General features: G+C 48.9%; 1 protein-coding gene across 1 annotated transcript in view; it reads right to left on the bottom strand.

The window, feature by feature from the left end:
• The window catches only part of CFDP1 (craniofacial development protein 1), a 48,280-nt gene that overhangs the window by 25,821 nt on the left and 2,574 nt on the right, over positions 1-19,885 (bottom strand). Inside the window, exon 5 of the mRNA XM_042834775.1 lies at positions 6,636-6,740. Within this exon, the coding sequence (XP_042690709.1) occupies positions 6,636-6,740 (105 nt within the window). The remainder of the gene's footprint in view (positions 1-6,635; positions 6,741-19,885) is intronic.

Raw genomic sequence — 19,885 nt, 5'->3', positions numbered from 1 at the left:
CTTGTTACTTCAAGAAATACCATCATTGTTCTCAATGCCTCAGCTCAGCGATGAACAGACATCTGCATTGTCCCCTGGCTGCCTGGAGGCTGACAGCAACGGCACTGGAGCGCAGATCCCAGAAGGATATCAGAGCTGCTGCACGAGAGCAGGTCAGACAGTCCTTTATCTACCTTTGCTGATAACTGGCTGTAGATGCAATAACAACACTGAGAAAAGAGGGCACAAAGGTGCCTTTCTTTGGGATTCCTAGAAAATAGAGCAGTTGCCAACAGAAATGTTAAGTAACCCAGCTCCCTGACACAGAGGGTACCAGAGCATCGCGCATGCTTCCACACGTGCTGCAGAGCAATGGCTGCGGTGCCACTGCCAGCAGTGCTCTTATCTGCCCAGGCAGAGGGTCCTTTGGAATGGGGCAGGCCCCAGAGCTGTGCTTGCTGTGAAGCGTGTGATGTCGAAGGCAGTGGCCCAACACATCAGGAAGGCTTTGAACCTGAGCATGGGGAAATGAAGCACTCCACGGCTTGGCAGGGCGGATTAGCGCACTCTGGAGAGCTCAAGACAGTCTGGAGCTGGTTCAAGGTGCCCTTTCTGCTCAATCTGCAGGGCAGATCCTTGAGGCTCTACATTTTGGATGGGAAGAAGAAACGGGCAGGAAAGAACTGGGGGTTCCTCACCTCCACACCAGGGCAGCACTCTGCTTCCCTGAGCAACCTCACATGGGGGGCTGGGGCACACACTGCTCCAGGCCCTCTCTGCAAACAAAAGAGCAGTTGCACAGTGATGCCAGTGGGGGAAGTTATCGCTGCCCTCAAGAGCTCAGCTTCATGCCAACAACTCCTTTAAGAAAATAAAGGAGAAGGGCAGCATTTTAGTCAGTAACTTTCCCATTTAAGCCTAATTGCTTGATTTCACATCTCAGTATCCAGCCTGGGCTTGTCTGATTTCTAAGCCCAGTCCTGTGCAAGGCTGACAGCCTAGCAAGCAGATCAAAGATTTGGCAAACAAGCACACTGGAAAATATTGCTGTGCTGATTTTCCAAGAATGAAGCCACCAGTACGTGAGAAGCCTGGGGCAATAGCACTGAAAGCAGGGAGCATCACTGAGGCTGTCACTCCGGCCTCGCTGCGCCGGTTCGTATTTATGGAGAATGATCCAGCTGAACTTTTTTCTTGACGTGAGAAAAAATGAGAAAGGCAAGTGTGGGAAAGCAAGGCGATGTAATACAAGCATCTGGTATGGGGGAGATGCTCAAGGGACACGGCACAGCTCAGTTAGTATGCAGGGAGGCACTGTAAAAACAAAATAAGGCAGGAGTGGAAACAATCTTCTCAACAGACACCCCCAAGCCATGGCACAGCTGGGATCTGGAGCTCTTTGCAGTTCCAGACTGTAACCTTAAAACAAAGCTTCCCCTCTCACCTCTCCTTCCAGCTAACACGGGAAGATGCAGGGGCTTCCCTGTGCCACCTTGCTAGGGGTCTAGAAAACAAATACAGCTGGCTTCGGTTCCCATTAGAAGTTAATTTCCTCAATCATTTTCAGAGAGAGAAAAGGAGAAATGCTCGTGATCTAAGAGATGAAAGCAAATGAAAAAAAGCCTCATAAAACCCGTGGTGCCCTAAGGGAAAACTGCCCTGCAACTTTCATTGGGGAATTATCAAAAGCCCTGGGCTGGTGGGGGGTTGTTTGTATTTTATAAGACAGATTCTTTAGAGAGTATAAGTCTCCAAATAGCTGAGATTCCATTCTGCTGAACCTCCAGCAAGACTAGAAGAAGAAACAGCTGATCCCAGTTAGTCCAGCCCAGGATTCAGCTTAGCCACATCAAGACAGGGCTGAAGCATGGCACAGAGCCCTGTGCACTGCTGGACATTTCCAACACGATGCCCTTGCCCCAGGCAAAGGCAGCTGCACACATGCTAGAAGAGCTGCAGGACAGCACGAGCAGAGCTAGAGATCTCATTCATTGCTACTGTACAGCACAGGCTGGGGTGAAGGCACTGACTCATTGTGCCTGAGAACAAGAACGGATGGCTCCTGGGAAACGATTTCAAAAGAAGGACGTGCAGTGCACACGTTGCTTCCAGGCTGGGACACGAGGCACAAGGCTTCTCAAACAAAATCCCAGAGGGTGAAGGGGTTTGGCATGCGTTGCATACAAGTGACTGCATACAGCAGTCAGCATCTTCTTGTGATGGCTGAAGGCCTTCTCTTCCGTACCAACCCAGCTGTCCCTATCCAAGTGACACACTTCCCTTTCCCTGCCAATCCCATCGGGGTAATTCACCTCAGCCTACTTCACAAACAAACCAAGGTGTTCCCAAAAAAGGCACCCAGCGTTGTTACCACATTGACTCAAAGGGTGGGTAAGCACAGAGCAGCAGACAGTCGCTAACGAGAAACAATTAAGACAAAAATAAAAACAACAAAAAATGTAAGGAGAGGAATTACTCAGTGGAGAAACTACTGTCACATTTCATCTCTCACAACCAAAGCGTATGAATAGGAAACAAGTAAAACTAGCTGTAGGGCACATGAATATTGCCCAGGGCTGGTTCCTCTTCCTGTGCACACAGCAATATGCCCTGCACGCTCACATCCAGCTCCTCGGCCCTGGTGCAAGTGGCTGAGACTTCTCCATCCAGAGAAACAGCACTCTCTGGAGCACAGTCAGGGAAGTACAGGAGAAAGCTGACAGCTCTTGAAATGCCTAGCAAGTGCACTATTCAGTTGCATATGTGACTACTAAAAAATCCCACCTCCAGCTAAGCAGAAGGTCTCGATTATTAGCTTTATTTGCATCTTCATTCTGCCCATACACGCTAAACGTGCACGTTTTAGCTGAATAACCGCATGCAGTACTGAGCTGGAAATGGAATGTAAATTCCTGCCGTCTGAAAAAAGAAAAGGCCTGAGGGGCTGCTGTGAAATGAAGCTGCACCCTGGAGGCACACGAGTGCTGCTGCATGGCTCCAGATCATCGGAGGCTCACAGAGCCCAGGTGTCTGTCTCATCAGCATCCACTCACAATCCCAAGGAACGTGTGTTAGTCATAATAGCAAAGGGATCCAATTAGCTCCAGCCAGGTCGTGCAAGAAAGAGCATCTTTTGCAAGAAAAGCTTTGGATACAAAGCAGCCCCTGGAAGCAACCAGGCTCAGGGGGAAGTTCAGCTTCCAAATGGCATTAGGAAGTCAGGATGCTGCAAACACGCTCAAGGTCCTCCAAGGACAGCGTAAGGAGCTCGTCCTCCACATCCTCCCACCTCAACTGCCATTTTTTCTCCTCTGCACACTGAAGGTGGGAGAGAAGCCACGTACAGACGTCTTCCTGCTGAAGCCCCTCTGCTCCACCAGTAGCACGCTGCAGAGCAATGACTTGCATCGTTTAGTGGTCAGCCTACATGAGTTGCTCTGCTGCAGACTAGCAGAGAGAAGCACTCATGGTGACCAGGCTGGAGGTTATTGTGCTCTCTGTGCTGACAGCAGGCATTTGTCTCTGAGGCTGAGCTCTCCTACAGCTCTTCCTCCTGCCATGTCCTGCTCTGAGGTCCAAACCCTCACAGGCCAACCTCAGCCCGGGATCAGCGCACACCATGCCTATCGACCCCACTGCAAAAGCGGATTTCAGCCTGCATTTCTGCCAGCCTGCAAGGTAAGGAAAGGCCTGGGAGGTCACGCAGCCACTGCTGTAATTTCAGGCAGGATCAAATACAAAAGCAACAGCTGGGCTGAGCGAGCACGTCCACATTTAATTACAAATGGTTTTGGTTAATAAGCGAACGCAAGAACAAAGCAAGTGTGAAACCTCCCTTTTTTGCCAAGGCTCCTGTTCAGGCTCTGTAGAAACAGCTGCCTTGAGGGGGATCTCAAATAAAATCCACCAGCTACATTTTTTCTTTCATCTTGCACATTTTCATAACTGCTGCAGAAACACCACTCTGCAATCCCACCGTGCTCTGACAAGCAGCAAGAACTGCACAGAGGGACCTGAGCCTCTGTATCACAGAACAGAACCGTCTGCATCGGGAGGGACCCTTCAAGGCCGCCTGGTCCAACTCCCCTGCAATGAACAGGGACACCCTGTGGAGGACACAGCTCCATCAGGTGCTTAGAGCCCTGTCGGGCCAGACTTTGGGTGTCTCCAAGGAGAAGACACCCAGAGGGCAACCCTCATTGCTTCTAGCAGACACCTCTGACAGCATCACCAGCAGGCTTGTGCAACCTAACAGGACTACAGAAACACCTCTGGAACAAAGCAGTAGCCCCAGGACACTCTACCAAAGTGATACCAGCTGCTGATGGACCGCTGCCGGCTGTGCACACCATGTCCCAGAAGCAGGATGCCATGGGAGGACACGATAAGGATCATCAAGAACCACGGAGAGGCTGAGCAACCACCACAGCCCTGGGAACCAGAGGCTGCTGACCTTCCTAGCACAGCCTGCTGAGAGAACCGGGTGGGCTGTTTTGTGCTCCTGGCTTTAATTACAGCCAAGTGTTTAACTTACTCCCCTCCAACCACCCCCGTGTCCCTTATGAGCACAACTCCAGCTTTTTATAGCACATCCCGTATGGACATTAAACGCATTCAGGAAATGCTCTTTCAGCCCCAAACATCCCTTCCCCTGGACCAGTAAGCTGCAAGGGTTTTCAGTGCAGAGACGCAGGACCGGATGTTTGCTTTTGTGACTGCTGCTTTCCTGGATTACTTCTATCTGTTTAGAGAAAGGAAATTAAATAAATACAGGGTAGGCTGGCTGCATTCAGAAATAGTGCAGGCTGCTTGCAAGGTAAAGAAAGAAAAGTCAGATGGAAAGGCCACTCTGAGCTGCTCACACACCCTGCACGCAGACTTATTTACTTCTGTTATTTAATTATAGCAGATATAAAGCTCCTGGAGGCTGACAATGGCTCACTGAACAATAGGTGCTCAGAAGCACATCCAGGTTCCCAAATCGCATGCATTTCAGTGCCTTCTAGCAATACTGACCCCAACTAGATGCCTATTTCAACGTGCAAGTGAGAAACACACCCAAAACTTAGCCAAAGTAGCCAAAGGGCACCAGCGAAGAGCCATCAGGCCACACTGGGCTCCATCTTTCCCCCAGCAATGCCCCAGCACGTCACCAGAGCTCTTGTGGCTCTGTGCTCCAGAGCAGCAAACTCAGGGCTTGGATAATAAAAAGAGTGCTGGTTAGTTCCCCACACTGAGCAAAATAGCAAAGCTGTGTCTCTGTGTCACGTGCAGGGAGCTCTGCAGCAGGCTGTGAAAGGGAAGGCACAGTTGCTGCTCCGAAGGAAGGCAAGACGCACAAGCCCTGTAAGTCATGACACCTCACGTTCAGGGCAAGCAGCAGTCACTGCAAAATCACATGCTGGCAAGCTGAATGATGACCTAATTAAGCCTCATAAAAACTCTCCTAGTGAGCTACAGAGCCAGCCTGCACTCAGAGCAGTAGCGATTTTGCTGGGGGTGAGAGATGGGACGGGAGAGACAGGAGGGCCAGCAGTCTGCATGACAATTAGCTGCCATCTGAACCACCTCTGCAGTCAGCCAAGATGAAGCAAGAATGCCAACCCAACCCAAAGGTTTTCCAGCACAAAACTCCCCACAAAACACTGACGCTAAAACTGGTGAACCCCGCAGGGGCAAACTGTTGCATTGCATGAACAACAGCAACTATGCTCATTTACTTGTTCATTCATCTCGGGGAACAGCAGCTGTTAAATCACACATGCTGCATACTGTGCTCTCACTACCCTGATCTAACCACGAGCTATGCAGCACTTAGCTGGAAACACGTGTGACAACCCAGCTGCAGCCACTGAATCCCATCCTATCTCAGGAAAAGGCAGCCTTAACCCATGCTGGAGAATTGCTCTGCAGCAGATGGTAAGGAGAATGCATTTATTTGACAAGTCCTGTTTCTGCGTGGCCAAATTATACCCGGCTAATGCCTTCCAAATATAAATGCAAATGACCAACAGTAAAAATCACTGCTGGAAGAGAAGCACCTCCTGTGTTCCCTAGAAATGAGTTATCTCCCGAGCTCATTGAAAACCTCATGGTCGTGTCAGATGCCGAGAGGACCCGACCCCCTCATGTCTTTGACAGCATTATGATAATCTCTGAATTATGAGCTTGAACAAGAGGTGTCAAATCCACACTGAAATGGTATAGAGAACATCAGAGAGGCTGAAACATGTCTCGTAAGATTGCTCCCCTAAAGTTTATAAGTCATAGCCCAGCCCATCATGGTTTCTTCTGGTTGAAGGAAGCACCTTCCAAAGGAACTGCAGGCAGTTTCAGGCATGTTCCTGTGTTACCTCCAGTTTCATCACGTCGCTCAGGACGATCAAAACAATATTTCCTTACCAGGATGAATGATTTACGAGGATTGAGAAATTCAAGTGTGCTGTGCAGTGAGTCACCAGGACTACAGCTTGCTCCCCCGCTTCCCTCCCCACAGAGCATCACATCCTCCCAGCCTGGTTTTGCTCCCACCAAACTCTTGCAGAAAACATACATCCATCAGCTTATATATGTCACAGGGCAAAGCCTGCTACATCAACAAGAGCACCATCTTTCTCAACAGCAGTCCGTGCAAGGGAGGGAAACAACAGACTCACCCAGAGACAGTTGGGAGGGAACTTGGAGCTGATGACTGCCACTTCTCTTGCTGCTTCAGAAAAGATTTTGCTTCTTTTGACGTTGAGTCCACTTCTTTAGTCACTCTGTCGGAGAGAAAAGAGACAAACCAGAGGGTAAAAAGCCAATAAAAACAAAGATCCAGCAATGAAACACGGAAAGCAGGTACTAGAGCTGGTCTGCTGGGCACAACATTGCACAAAGACCACCTCTATCAGCTCCACACAAAGAATTTGCATCTTGGTGAGATTTCACTGCAATTACTCTCTGTATTCACAGCAGAAAAAAGGACCAGCTAATTAGAGCTAGGGGAGGAGGGGGATTTTTTCCAAATGAACAGGAATGCTTATTCATTCAAACAGGCCTCTCAAAGCCACCGAGCTCTGCTCAGGTCACCAAGGGGCACTGCAGTCTAATTGGGCTCCTGATGGCCTTGGCTGCTGGGCAGCTGCAGTGCCACCCACTGCACAGGCCTGGCCACGTCCACAGCCCAGGCTGAGCAGGGAGCCTGGTGTGGGGCACACGGCTCCAGCAAGGCAGGGTGGCTGAGATGCACTCTCATTTTCCAGTTAATTTTTGTTTGGGGCCCTGAGGGCATAATATATCGAACGTCAAAGAAGGTATAAATCAATACGGCATCTACTGTAGTGAATGAATTACAAACATGAGAAAGAATCTCTGGAAAACCACTCAATAATTAATTGCTAGCAACCCCATCCACTTTATCCCCTCATTTGCAATGACCTGCCTCCAGCAACACGCTTTTCACGCTTTCAGCAGCTCTTAATGAGGTTGCCAAGCTAACAGTTTTGCTCCCTTCAAAAGGAAATCCGTAAGCACGGCCCTGGCCCTGGGCTCTGTCTGCAGAGAGCACAGACCCGAAGGAGGCAGCCTGACTTGCAGTTTGGCCAGCCCAGCATCGGACCCTTAGTTGAAAGCCTCCTCGGTTGCAGGGTCTGCCCTGTTAAAACAGGCTGCATGCTGCTTGCCTCCTACCTCTGCAAGCCAACAGCTCGTGCAGAGCAAGCCAGCACCAGAGCTTGCAGCTGGGGCAGCAGAGCAGCATTCAGTGCCTCCCTCCTAGAGCTGGCTGCGGGATTCCTGCTGGACCTGGAGAAACCCACGCAGGTGCAGAGCCAGCTGGACTGCTGCTCCAAAGCCTGGCATGAGGGAAGCACAGTGCAGTTACTTGTTAAGCCCAGAGGCACCAGGGCCCTCAAATCCCCCTCTTACAGAACCACTGTGCACGCATGCACTGCTGACAGTGAATCAGTGTCCGGCGTGGAAAGGAAACTGTCCTTCTAGCATGTACAGTGGGAAAGGCAAGTTCAGAAATAATCAATTCTTGTGCTAAACACCTCCTGCTCAGCCCTCTGCTGCCAGTGCAGACCACATTAACCCCATTTTCCCCCCTTTCAAAGGGGTGGCAGTCACAAGCATAGAGGCAAATCCCCAGTTGCGAGCACTCGGAAGCGTTTGATGATCAGGCTGGAAACAAGTGGGTGGGAAAGGCAGTTCAGGAATAAAGGAAAGCCTTGCTACAGCATCACTGCAACTTCAAACATCCCAAACACACCACCCACTCATAGCACTCTAATAGTAGTTGCACCACGCAGTGATCACACTCCAAAGGTTACCCTATGTATGTGAATTTCCTTCAGCAGAATCAACTGTGTCTTCAGGCAGCAATTAGCTGGAATTCCCCAGAGCCCCTCTCCAAGGCCAAGACGAGTAAAATCCCACAGCCTATTTGTACATCAGAATCACCATGGGACAGCCTGGCTGCTCCTCAAGACACCATGAGGAACACGAGGCAGACCCAGGGCACGGGTCCTTCAATCATCACGGGCCACAGAATCATTAAGGTTGGAAAAGATCATCTAGACCAACTCAGCCCACCCCCACCATGCCCACTGCCCACACTCCTCAGTGCCACATCCCCACACCCCCAGGGACGGTGACTCTCCCACTCCCTGGGCAGCTGTGCTGTGCATCACTGCTCTTCCAGAGACTAAGTTGATCCTAATATCCAATCTCCAAGCTTCTGGGCCTTGAATAGTGCTGGCTGGGAAAAGCAGTCGACACAACAAAACACACAACATGTTGCTCTAGAAGGTGACAGCCTAGCTCCTTAGACGGCTCCATGCTCAACTTCCACAAACCCAAGAGAAATCTGCAATTAAACAGCAATTAAATTGAGGTCTGCATGATGGAAAGCAGCTCTGTACAGCCTGCAGCACAGCAGCATTCTGAGCATAGGGCTCCTGGTCTTAATATTACGATGCCTCCCGCTGCTCCAATCCAAAGCTGACCGATTTCCCTCCTATGGCTGAAGCAGAGCACAAAGCTGAGTATGAGAAACACCTCCAGGAGTTTGCCAGCCTGCAGCCTGGCACAGTGTCTGTTGGACCAGCACGAGTGTCATAGCTCCCAGAGCAGGAAAGCAGCCAGTTGAATAAAAACCAAACAAGGATTGTAGAGGAAAAGCTTGTGCATCTGTACCTGCTGAACCACCTCAGCATCGTATGCAGGAGGGCTCTGGCACAGTGACAACAGTGGCAAAGAAATGATTCCGCTACCTGGAGCAGAAGGGATGGCTCGTGCTTGGATACTTGCTTCCTCCACCACCTCAGGGTACCAGCAGCAATGGCTGGGCACAGAATAAAGCATTATGTTTGCATTTTCCCCCCCCACTCTGGCTTGTTGGCAGCTGCCCAGAGCGTGTTTTTGAAATTGTTCATCACAGCAATGGAGCTGCAAAGCTGTGGACAACCTGTTCTAGCAGGAATGCCCAGCTGGGGACAGAGGAATGTGTCAAGAATGTAATTAAAAGTGACCTTTGTAGGCGATGCCATCACAAGACCTCCTGATTGCCTCATAAAACAAAACAACAGCAGCTCCAAGGCAGGCTGGGCTAGTGCCAGCAGCACTCCTGTACCACTCCGTAGGAATGACAAAGGCAGGAACATTAAAGGGCTTTACAATGTATTAACTCAGGCTTTGCACATTTCATCCTTCCTCAGATCTCAGGCCAGGGAGGGAAAAAAAAAAAAAAATCCTCTGGTCTACATTATTATGGCAGACAATAACTCCCCATGTAGAAACCAAAACACTTCTTGCTCTTGGTGGGTAGAAGCGAGAGCCGTTAATGCAGCTGGAAGAAATCACAGCCATTAGTCAGGAAAATTACAAGACCTATCACTTGTAAATACTGGATAAATAACTATTTGCCTGAGCGTTTACTGGGATACCATTCACACACTGCAATCCAGGAATAAAGGTGAAAATAAGTGTATTGTCAGCAGCAGAACAAGTAGCTAGCACCTTGCTCACTGGCAGACCCTGGAATCCACACACACAACCACTCGCTCTCATCACATCACCATACAGATTTCATTACTCTGCTATGCTGTTAAATTGCATAATAAAACTTCCAAAACATAGGGAATTATTAATTTGTTGGACTCTGCTGGAGTCTGGTAGCACAGAGACTTCTACTCGACAAGGTACTGCGCAACTAGAGCAGGAAGGTCTTCTTCCAAGCAGTCAAAATCAAATAAAGCTAAAAGCCAGATGGCTGAGCACCTCTAATATTTACAGGTGTCACCTTTAGGACCTCTTGATGATAGTCTGCTGGGTGACCACAACACAAGGGCCAAAATCCCTCCAGCTTAACCCCAAGTGTCTCAACAGCATTCTTCTAACCACAACACCAGGCGAGCATCGGGTGAGAAAGAGCTGCTGCAGTGTGAGTGCGTGGGGAGCTGAGAGGACTGCTAAGATCTCCCAGTTGCAGCAGCACAGATGTGCCACCTTCCTCACCTCCTTAGTGAGTAGGTCTGGAAAACGCCAGCTCTTCACCACTCGCACTCAGGACACTCAGTCCTCACTTGGGAAGCCTGTTCCAGTTTAGACCTGACACAATTACAGAACTTTCCACATTATCTTAACACCACTTGCTCTGGGGACTCACAGACAGAGAAAGGGGGAAAAATGAGGCTAATTATCCTTTTTTCAGTATTCCCCATCCATGCCTAACCTCATTAAGTTGCCTTCTGGAATGATCACTTAAAGAGCAACAATACTTTATCTAGAAAGGATTGTAAAAAAACAAACAAACAAACACCAAGCCTTTCTGAGCCAGGAAGAACACTCTCTTTAAACCCATTTGGATGCAGTTTTGGGGGCAACTCGTAGGGGCCTGAGGTGCCTTCCCCTGTCAGATGCAGCTGTCTGACGCAGGCACGCACATGTCCAGCATCTTCCAGGAGAGCAGTGTCCCCATAGAACTCCAGGCCACATCCAACTGCACACTGAGTAAGAAGTCACTGTATGCTGGGTTATCCGCCGACAGCTAACAGAGCTAAAATGAACAGTTCCACATTGCTCATCCACATTTTCTAACTCAAAGGAAAATGTTGGCTTTCTTCCTATCAGAAAAAGAAACAACATCCTCTAGACCTTGCTTTCAAATCAGGTGGGAGAAGCTATTCCTTAGGAGACAGAGTCTGCTCCCTGAGGCAACAAAGACAAGACCATGCTGGCGCAAATGAATTTTGCAGGCTGCCTATCTGCAGGGAAGCTGCTGGCTGATTTTTAACAAGACAAATCAGATGGGAGCTCTCCCCAGTCAGGCAGTGGCCAAGCTGCCTGCCCAGTGCTGTTCCTGGCAGCAGGTGTGCACTGCTACTGCACGGTGAATGGGGTTCTTTGAGCACAGCCAGGGCACAGGTCTTCAGCTCCCTGCTTCACCCACCCTACCTTTAAGCATCCACAAGCACTAGGGCTCTGCTCACTGCCTCCCAACATTTTATTTGCACCTCCCACAAGGGTTACCTGCAAATTACAGAGCACATCTCTAAGCTGAGCAATCCAGGTGAACGGATGGATGCTGCTGCTCTGTGTGCAGTGTGACAGCCTTCTGACCTTGGCACCATGAGTTGCAAGTACGCCGAAAGCAAAGCAGATCCCTGCAACCCTTCAACTCCTGCAAAGCAGCACAACATCCATGTTGCAGGTCTCCTTTCTTGCCCAAGGGAGGAATAGGGCACGTCCCACGAGTCAGGGTTCAGAATTCACTTACAGTCACAAACACTGGACACAAAGGCTACAGGATCACAGCAGGAGCCAACACAGACCACAGAGCAGGAGCGTCCCCATGGGGAAAAGGCTAAGCTCAACTCAGTTTGTAATGTGTTAATGAGGTGGTGAGGCAGAGAACAGCTTTGCCTTCCCTTCAGGCTAATAGAGAAACCTTTCTGGTTCAGAATCTCTGTGTTACAAGAAGAAAAACAACCATCTGGCGAGCTGTGCTTTCCATTAGGGGAAACCCCAGGCCCGTGGGCTGCAAAGCCAGCTCTGCCAGCATCTCAGCAGACATCAAAGCCCCTACTGAGCCTGGAGCTGTCAGGAACGAGACAGCAGTGTGGAAAGAAGGGAAACACAGCAAGCAGCAAGGCACTGGGACTGGATCCGAGGCCCTGTGCAAAGGCACAACAGAAGGACCACTGCCCCTCACTGCCCAGCAGCAGAAGAGCAGCTGTGCAATCTGAACAGAACAACAAGCACCTTTTGCTCCCAGATTTTTAAAAGCCAGGAAATTGCTTCAGAGCCAGAAATAACGTCTCCTCCATTACACAGCGGAGAAAGGAGGGACTTATTTCTTAAGCTTTTCACCCACTAAGAATTTCCACACTAACTACACGCACCACAGGAACCCACAGACAGGAGAAGACGGGTCACCCAGCTCCCTGAAGTAGATACAGTGCCCAAATACAGAATGACAGAATCACAGAACTACCACGGTTGGAAAAGACCTTCAAGAGCATCCAGCCCAACCATCCACCCATCACCAACAGTTCTCACTGAACCACGTCCCTCAACACAACACCCAAACGTTCCTTGAACACCCCCAGGTGACTCCACAGCCTCCCTGGGCAGCCCATTGCAGTGCCTGAGCACTCTTTCAGACAAGTAGTAGAATACACCCAAGTTAACCTGGAGGTCACGCCGTCCTTTTAAGAGATGCTTTGAGACGCTTGCTACCTTGAGCCTTCCTTCCCATCAGACTGATTTCCAGTAAAAAAGAGTGCTCAGATAAAACCAGCACACATTCTTAAAAGAATCAAACCTTTTTAGAAGCACAACTCAAATTTCAGCTGGCTGCCTGCTCAGACACTGGGATTTTCAAAAGCAAAACAACAAAGAAGAAAGCCAGCAGTCAGCATGTTCCCCAACACCAAATAACACATGAGATGCTGCTCTCTGACACCTTCCCACTGAACTCCTCTGCCTTCCCACTTCCCCAGCTAAGCAGAAGTCGCATCAGCATATCCATCAATGAAAATCCTGGACTGGAGCTGCTCGTTAGACCTTCCCCCTTCTCAAAGCTTCTTAACAGACTGCGATTTACTTCAGGAGCCACACTTACAGCTCTGGATGGATTTGTCACCATGATTTCTGAGGCAAATGCCCACGTGAGTGAACCAGCACACCACCTCACTCTGCTCACACGTAATGACCCCACCTCCAGCCCACCCTTGTGTCAGTCAGCATTACACAACATGAGAATTGCCCCCGCTGTGAAGCATCAGGGGATTGATGCACACAGAGGAAAGGTTATCAGAATGTGCTCCAGAAACATTCTCGTGCTGAAGCTTTTTTTTTTTGAAAGGTAGCCTATTTTCACTTACCAGCTTCCAAAAAAAAAAAATCAATAGCTGGTTTTGAAATTGGAAAAAGCCAATATAAACCGTGGATATCCAAAGCAAGATCTGACCTCTAGGAAAAACAACCCCAGAAGGACAGGAGCGGGGAGGCTGCTGCCTGCACTCCCTTATGCCAAGATCAGCACTTTGGTGCTTTGTGGAGAAAAGCTGCTGGTGCCTTTTTGGGCTGCTGCCTCCAAACATCACTCACACTGAAAGACCATATAATTCTGGGTGCTTCAACCCTGCCTTCAGATCACACAGCAACATCCCCAGCCTCCTCCTGCTCTGGAAAAGTGTAAAGGTGAGGAATTCACACTTCGCAAGCCTCATGGAGGAAGTGGTAGGGGACTGGAAGTGACTAAAATACATTTCTCTACAACCCCTTGGCCAAAGAGGACCAAAGACAAACCTCTATGAACACAGATTATCATCATCATTACAAACCAGAAGATCTATTAATCCTCAAACAGACAAGGAGACTTTGGAATGACTTTTTAAGGGGTTACTGACGTTACTTATCATCCTTTTTTTTCCTAGTGCTTCCTTGCTACTGTCACCAGAGCCATCCTGAAAACGTCACCAAAAGACACAGAGGGGTTTCTACCTCTGCCCCAATTAACTCACTTTCCTTTGTATTTAAAATTTTTCAAAAAGCTTTCCAAATGGAAGAGCTCAGATTCTGGTAATGCCCAGGTGCTTCTCACTCACATGGATAAGCAATACAGAAGCACATATGGAACACATCACACATACGTCAGCCTTGAGCTGGCAAGCAACCCACTACCTGTACCACAAAAGGGAAGATGTACACCCCAACTACCAATCTTCCTCCTGATTTTAAAAGCAACCTTCTTTCACTCAGCACTGCACAAAACCCCACGAGCACAAAACAAACGACCGAGATTCGCACCCGGTAAGCAGTGTGAGCACACTGCCAGCTTCACGCTGCTCATCATCTGGGCTTCCTGAAAAGCAGCACAAGGTAAAGGGAGAGTTAATGGCATTACATGTTCTCTCGGAGCTTATTAGCCTCACACATCTGGCTGAGCCCTGCTGAGACCACAGAGCAAGAACACAGACGGATAATCACACAAGCAGGAGCAAATTCCCTGGACTCTTTGTCCCTTTGAAATAAATTAACTTCACCATTCTCAGCAGTCTCCCCACTCCAGCTATTGCTCACACAGCTACCTTACTCATCTTCCAAGCAAAGCAACAACACAGGAGATCACCTCCCTGACTGCTTGGCTTCCATTCCCTTTGTTTCCCATTTGATCTCAGTTGTCACCTGAGGACAGAGGGAACCTCACAGCTACTGAGAAGGAAATCAGAAGCTGAACAAGGATTTTGGAAAGCTCGGGCTGTTCTCACAAATCTGATTACTTCTCCTGCAGCTGTTCCCACCTTCTCTCTGAAAAGGGCCAGGGATCCAGGGTGTGAAGCTCTAGAAGGGGACAGCAGATCTGGGGTGAGAGACAGAGAGCAGTCCTCCATTTCTGTCCCAACAGGCAGCGTTACTCTATTCAGCAAGCACAAAGGCTAAGAAAAAAAGAAAGACAGCACAAAGAAATCTCTGAAAAAACAGCACCCTGTCACTGCAGAAGACTGAATGAAAGCTTCAGCTCTGCTGTGCACAGGTCAACACTTCCTGCCATGAAGGAATCAGTCGGGCCCAAAGTGCTGCTCTCCTGAGCAGCTGACCACGTTCAGGGCCCAGAGGAAGTTCCGAACCTCAGAGAGCCACTGAGGAAGGAAAAGAGCACCAAGATCATCCTTAGTCCGACCACCAACCCGCCACCACCGTGCCTCTAAGCCACGTCCCTCAGCGCCGTGCTCTGGGCTCAAGCCTCCCCACTCCACTGGCCCGGCTCTGTCCCAGGATATGACGGCCCCCAGGATCCCACAGGACAGCCAAAAAAGAACCCGTGGACACTGCCTGCACACTTCTCACCATCAGTAGCATTCCTGTACAAAGGGGAGATGCGTTATCAGCTGATAAAGGGCTCAATCAGCAAAGGCAAGTCTCCAAAAGTCTCCAGGAAAGAACCTGCCCTCCACCACACCTCACTTTTACTTCTACTGCTCAAAAAGTTGTGAATTCCACCACCAAAATCCATCAATCCAACCTACGGGCCAATATCAGGTCCATCTGAATAACAGTTTTGGTTTTTTTTCCCTGAATCTTTAAAGTAAACTGAAAGCCTACATAGCAGCACAAACTGAGGAATGAGTTTGGATGCCAAGCCCTTCCTGGCTCTTCCCAGATGTTTTGGTACAGGGGGAAACTCAGGTCCCCTGTATCTCAACACAGGAGCCCCAGGGAACCAGGGGGCATCACCAACTCCAGCATGCCCCAGCTTTCATATTCCCACACGGGCAACAACATCACTCCATAAAAATGCTTTGAGACGCGTGGATAGAAAGCTCTATAGGAAAGCAAAGGATTTTCTCCCTCTACATCCTAAAGCTTTCAAGTACTCCAAACACACATCAGAGCCTTCTGTTCCTTTGTAAATACCTTTGCACTAAATACCTTATTAAAACCCACTTAAAAGCCATTTATAAAAGCAAATAATATCCATGGAATTGGGTGATCATCTGCCCCTCAGGGTAGGAAAAACCCACTGTAAATGAGGTGGTTCTCATGGCCGTGAGTTCAACCTTAAAGCTGCCCCAGTGAGCGCTGTACCCCACCAAACAGTAAGCTTTAATCGGGCAAACACTGAGGAATACTTTCAGAAGCAGCCTGAATTAATCTGGAAAGGGGCACTTAAGAAGCAGATAAAGATTACCAAAATGAGCCTGAAAAGATGAGCTTCATTCCAACCCTGCAAAATCTCAACCATCTGCTCAGCTTTCAAATATGGAAGTACCTGAAGACAAACATTTACCCATTACGCAAGGCCCATTAAACAAGCCCCCAGCTCTCTAGCTGCAATGCTTCTGGTTCAGGGCCCTGTGGGCAGCAGTTTGGACAGAGCAGTAAGTACAGTGCCTTCAGCATCCAGCAGCAGGACAGGGAGCAAGCAGGAAAGGACAGCTGGGATGTTTGCAGCCTCTTATCTCTGTGTTTAGGCAGCAGCAGAGTTCACGCTCCCACAAGGAGAGAAGATCTTGAAACCTCTTCCTGAATGGTTTCCACAGAATCAGACCCAGCTCACTGCCAGCAGCCACATGTGCAGCTTGCAGTTCTGACCCAGAGGTGGCAAGAAGCCAGGAATTACAGCACAGGAACACCTGCCAGACACCTGAGAGTGCTACAAGAAATGGTTCCAAGCATGCAAGCACAGCCAAGATGCTCGAGAAGAAGACTCAAGGGTCAATACAAATTCTGGTCTGCAAGTCCTCCAGCAGTCAGTAGCAACTGCCTCTGAGATGCTGGCTGCTTGCAAAGAGCAGGCTAGCTACCAGCAGAGAGGGGTGTGGAGGAAAGAACCAAAGAGCAGAGGTCTGGGAGCCTGCTCTGTGAGGGGTTCCTCTGGGCAATGACTGCTGGGCAAAGCTGTGCCTCGAACACAGGCCTCCCACTGCTGAGTCGGCACCTCAGCCACACAGCCTTGCTCCTCTCACTTGAATTCTGCACCCTTGCAAGTCAAACAAAGGCACGCAGAAGAAATTTCAAACTAAAACCTCCTGCTGCTAAAGTTCAGCAGCCCGACTTTGCTCTCTCTGAGTTAGTGGCTGCCTGACACCAAGGGGCTGGGCCAGCTCCATTCATGTGAGCTGCCTTCTGCTGCCATCCTGGACAGACACAAAGCTGATTCACAAAAGGAGTGCAGAAATGTTTTGATATCCTGAGCACAGCAGCAATTTATAAAGCAAGCTAAGGGCCAAAGTACTTAAAATTGCCAGCCTCATCATACAGCAATTACATTTTTTAACAGACAAAACCTGGCACCAGAGATGCAATTCCTTATGAATGCAATCACAAGTCCTTCAGCACAAGGAAAGTTCATAAACCAGAGGTTCCAAAGGGACTTAAGTCTCCCCTGGCAGCAAGAATTTGGAATTTCCATTTGGATAGTGATGCCTTTGCAAATCGCTCCCACTGCCCAGTCACAGACATCTGGTGACAGTCACCCACTGCTCCTTATCTACCGAACACAAGGGGGAGTGGTTTTAAACTGAGACAGTGGAAGTTTAGGTTACATATTAGGAGGGTGATAGAAGTGATATTAGATTTCACCCAGAAGGTGGTGCGGCACTGGAACAGGTTGCCCAAGGAGGCTGTGGATGCCCCACATCCCTGCAGGCACTCAAGGCCAGGCTGGATGTGGCTCTGGGCAGCCTGCACACAGCAGGGGGCTGAAAAGAGAGGAGCACTGTGGTCCTTTGCAACCCGGGCCATTCGATGGCTTGATGAAAAGGGAAATTGATTACAAAGATGAATCCTGGAAACTAGTTTTTGTTTTAGAAGGCATTACTGAACCACACATTTTGTAAAATTAGAAGCCACTAAATTTGATTCTTTGTTTGGTCATCAGTAATTTGCAATGCTTTGAACCTAAAGTTCAGCACTAGCAACTGCTAAAAGCACGGACTAATTAAAACAGGCACTATCAAGTGCAACAATAACACACAGGGGAGCTGGCAGCTTAAAAAGGTAGGTCTTGGGTTATTCTAGTGCAACCCTGTAGCTGGAGATTTCTTTCAAGAGACTTCTACTACTCTAATCATGCAAGAGATCTTTTACATCTTCTTAGAGGGGAAAATAAATTGTTCTGCAAAGTAAGATCAGGGCTAAATGATCTTCTGTTAAAGGCTTCAATGAGCAGACTGTTGAAATTTGTGCCCTGAATCCCTCAGTGCCTAAATACTGATCTAAATTCTTCTCAAGCTTTCAGAAGAGCAACGCTCTAAAGCAGCCTCAAGTCATTTAGAAAGGAAAGTAACAGAGACAGCTCTCTCACTGCAGCTCTTTCAGTCCAAAAACACACACAACTACCGTGCGCCGTCTTTTGTAAGCACCGACTTGCCAGCTGCTTCCCCAGGCAAGGAAGTCAGCGTTTGGTATTCAGAACGTTTGCAGCCATTAGGGTCAAAGACGACCTCCTGCTACTCAAAAGAAAAAGCCCTCCGGCCCTCACCTATTGCAACTAAAAGCCGCAGCAGCAGCTGGGCGCAGGGGTGGCTCTGTACATCCTACACACGGCAACCCGCAGCAGACGCTCTGAGGTGCAAACGCCACTGAAGCTTCAGCTTTGAATGCTGTTTCTCAGCCATAAAAATCAAAAGGATGAAAAACACGGAAGGCTTTTTCTGCTATCAAAGAGCTAAAGAAAGCAGCGTGCTGGAACTCTAGCAGCAGCACGGACCGGTCAGTCCTCCAGATCTCACTGCAGCTGGCTCTGTATCCTGTTGTAAATAAGTACTTTAGCAGTGGCTTACAGTCTCAATGTAGCCTAAGGTCCAGCTTTTGCTTAACTGATCAACATTTAGTAGGAACTTACATCTGTGCCTTTGCAGATCCCCAGGGGAAATAATCAATATTGAGTAAAAGACACTAGAAAAGCCAACGGTGCAGAAAAGCACAACTCTGTCTAGCTTGGAAAGTCCTTGCTACAGCTATTAAAAAACGAGAGAGAAGATGGTGATGCCAGAAGCACGAAACTTGGGGGAGCCCTGAGCTCTGAGGAGCCCTGAGCAAGCTCTGGTCTTGTAAGCTTCGGGAAGGACAGGAAGCTTCCCTGAGCCCTCAAACAAAAACAGAATAAAATGAAATAAAAGCTTCAGTGGTTCATCTGTAATCTGCAACCACCACAAAACTTCAGAATCAGACCAACATCTGAGCAACGCGGGCACTCTATAGAAACAATTACCTGAGACTTCTGGCAGACAGGTAAACCAGAAGCTGCGAGGCAGACATTTTACAAGCTCTGAACAGCTCAAAAGTTCAGCTCAGCTTCAAAGCTCTAGTGCACACAAAATCCCCTTCTGCAAGTGCTCTGAGGTAAGCCTACATGGCAAGCTGTAAATCAATGCCTTCCCTTCTATACTCGCATTAGGACGCAGCACTCAGCTACAGCACACAGATGGATGTGCCCAGATTTCAAACAAGACTGCGCTCTGATTTCATGCAACTCCAGAGCACTGAGAGCACAGCTCTGCCATGTGCCACCTGATGATGCATCACAACCCAACGAGGCTTTTGTGTGAGCCTGCAACTCCAGAAGCCTCCTCTGTTCTCAGCCGGTGGGACAATGCCTCTGAACCAAACTCTCTTACTGCACACCTCAGAAGTGGGGACAAACAACAAGCTGGGTGCTGAGGACCGTGCACCAGAAAACAAAGTTTTTGTCTGTAATTCCACCACAGGTTCTTGTCTGTCCATGATAAAAAAGCTTCATCTCTCCCTTGCAAAAAGGGGATGGCAGGGTTAGAGTCTCAGAAGAGAAGCAGTGCTACAATTCTTTGCCATCTTATCAGGAACAAAGCGCATTCCTTTAGTCCAGATTGTGCAGGGGAATGGGAAAGCCTCTACCAGAACTCATGGCTTTCCCCACATGTCTCAGGCAGCAGCA

The sequence above is a fragment of the Centrocercus urophasianus genome, unplaced genomic scaffold (assembly GCF_019232065.1).
Source record: "Centrocercus urophasianus isolate 14NV4802_14NV808 unplaced genomic scaffold, USGS_Curo_1.0 seq_49, whole genome shotgun sequence".
Taxonomy (NCBI): Eukaryota; Metazoa; Chordata; class Aves; order Galliformes; family Phasianidae; genus Centrocercus; species Centrocercus urophasianus.
Note: the sequence above shows the minus strand (reverse complement) of the source record. Positions and strands in the feature narration are given on the sequence as shown.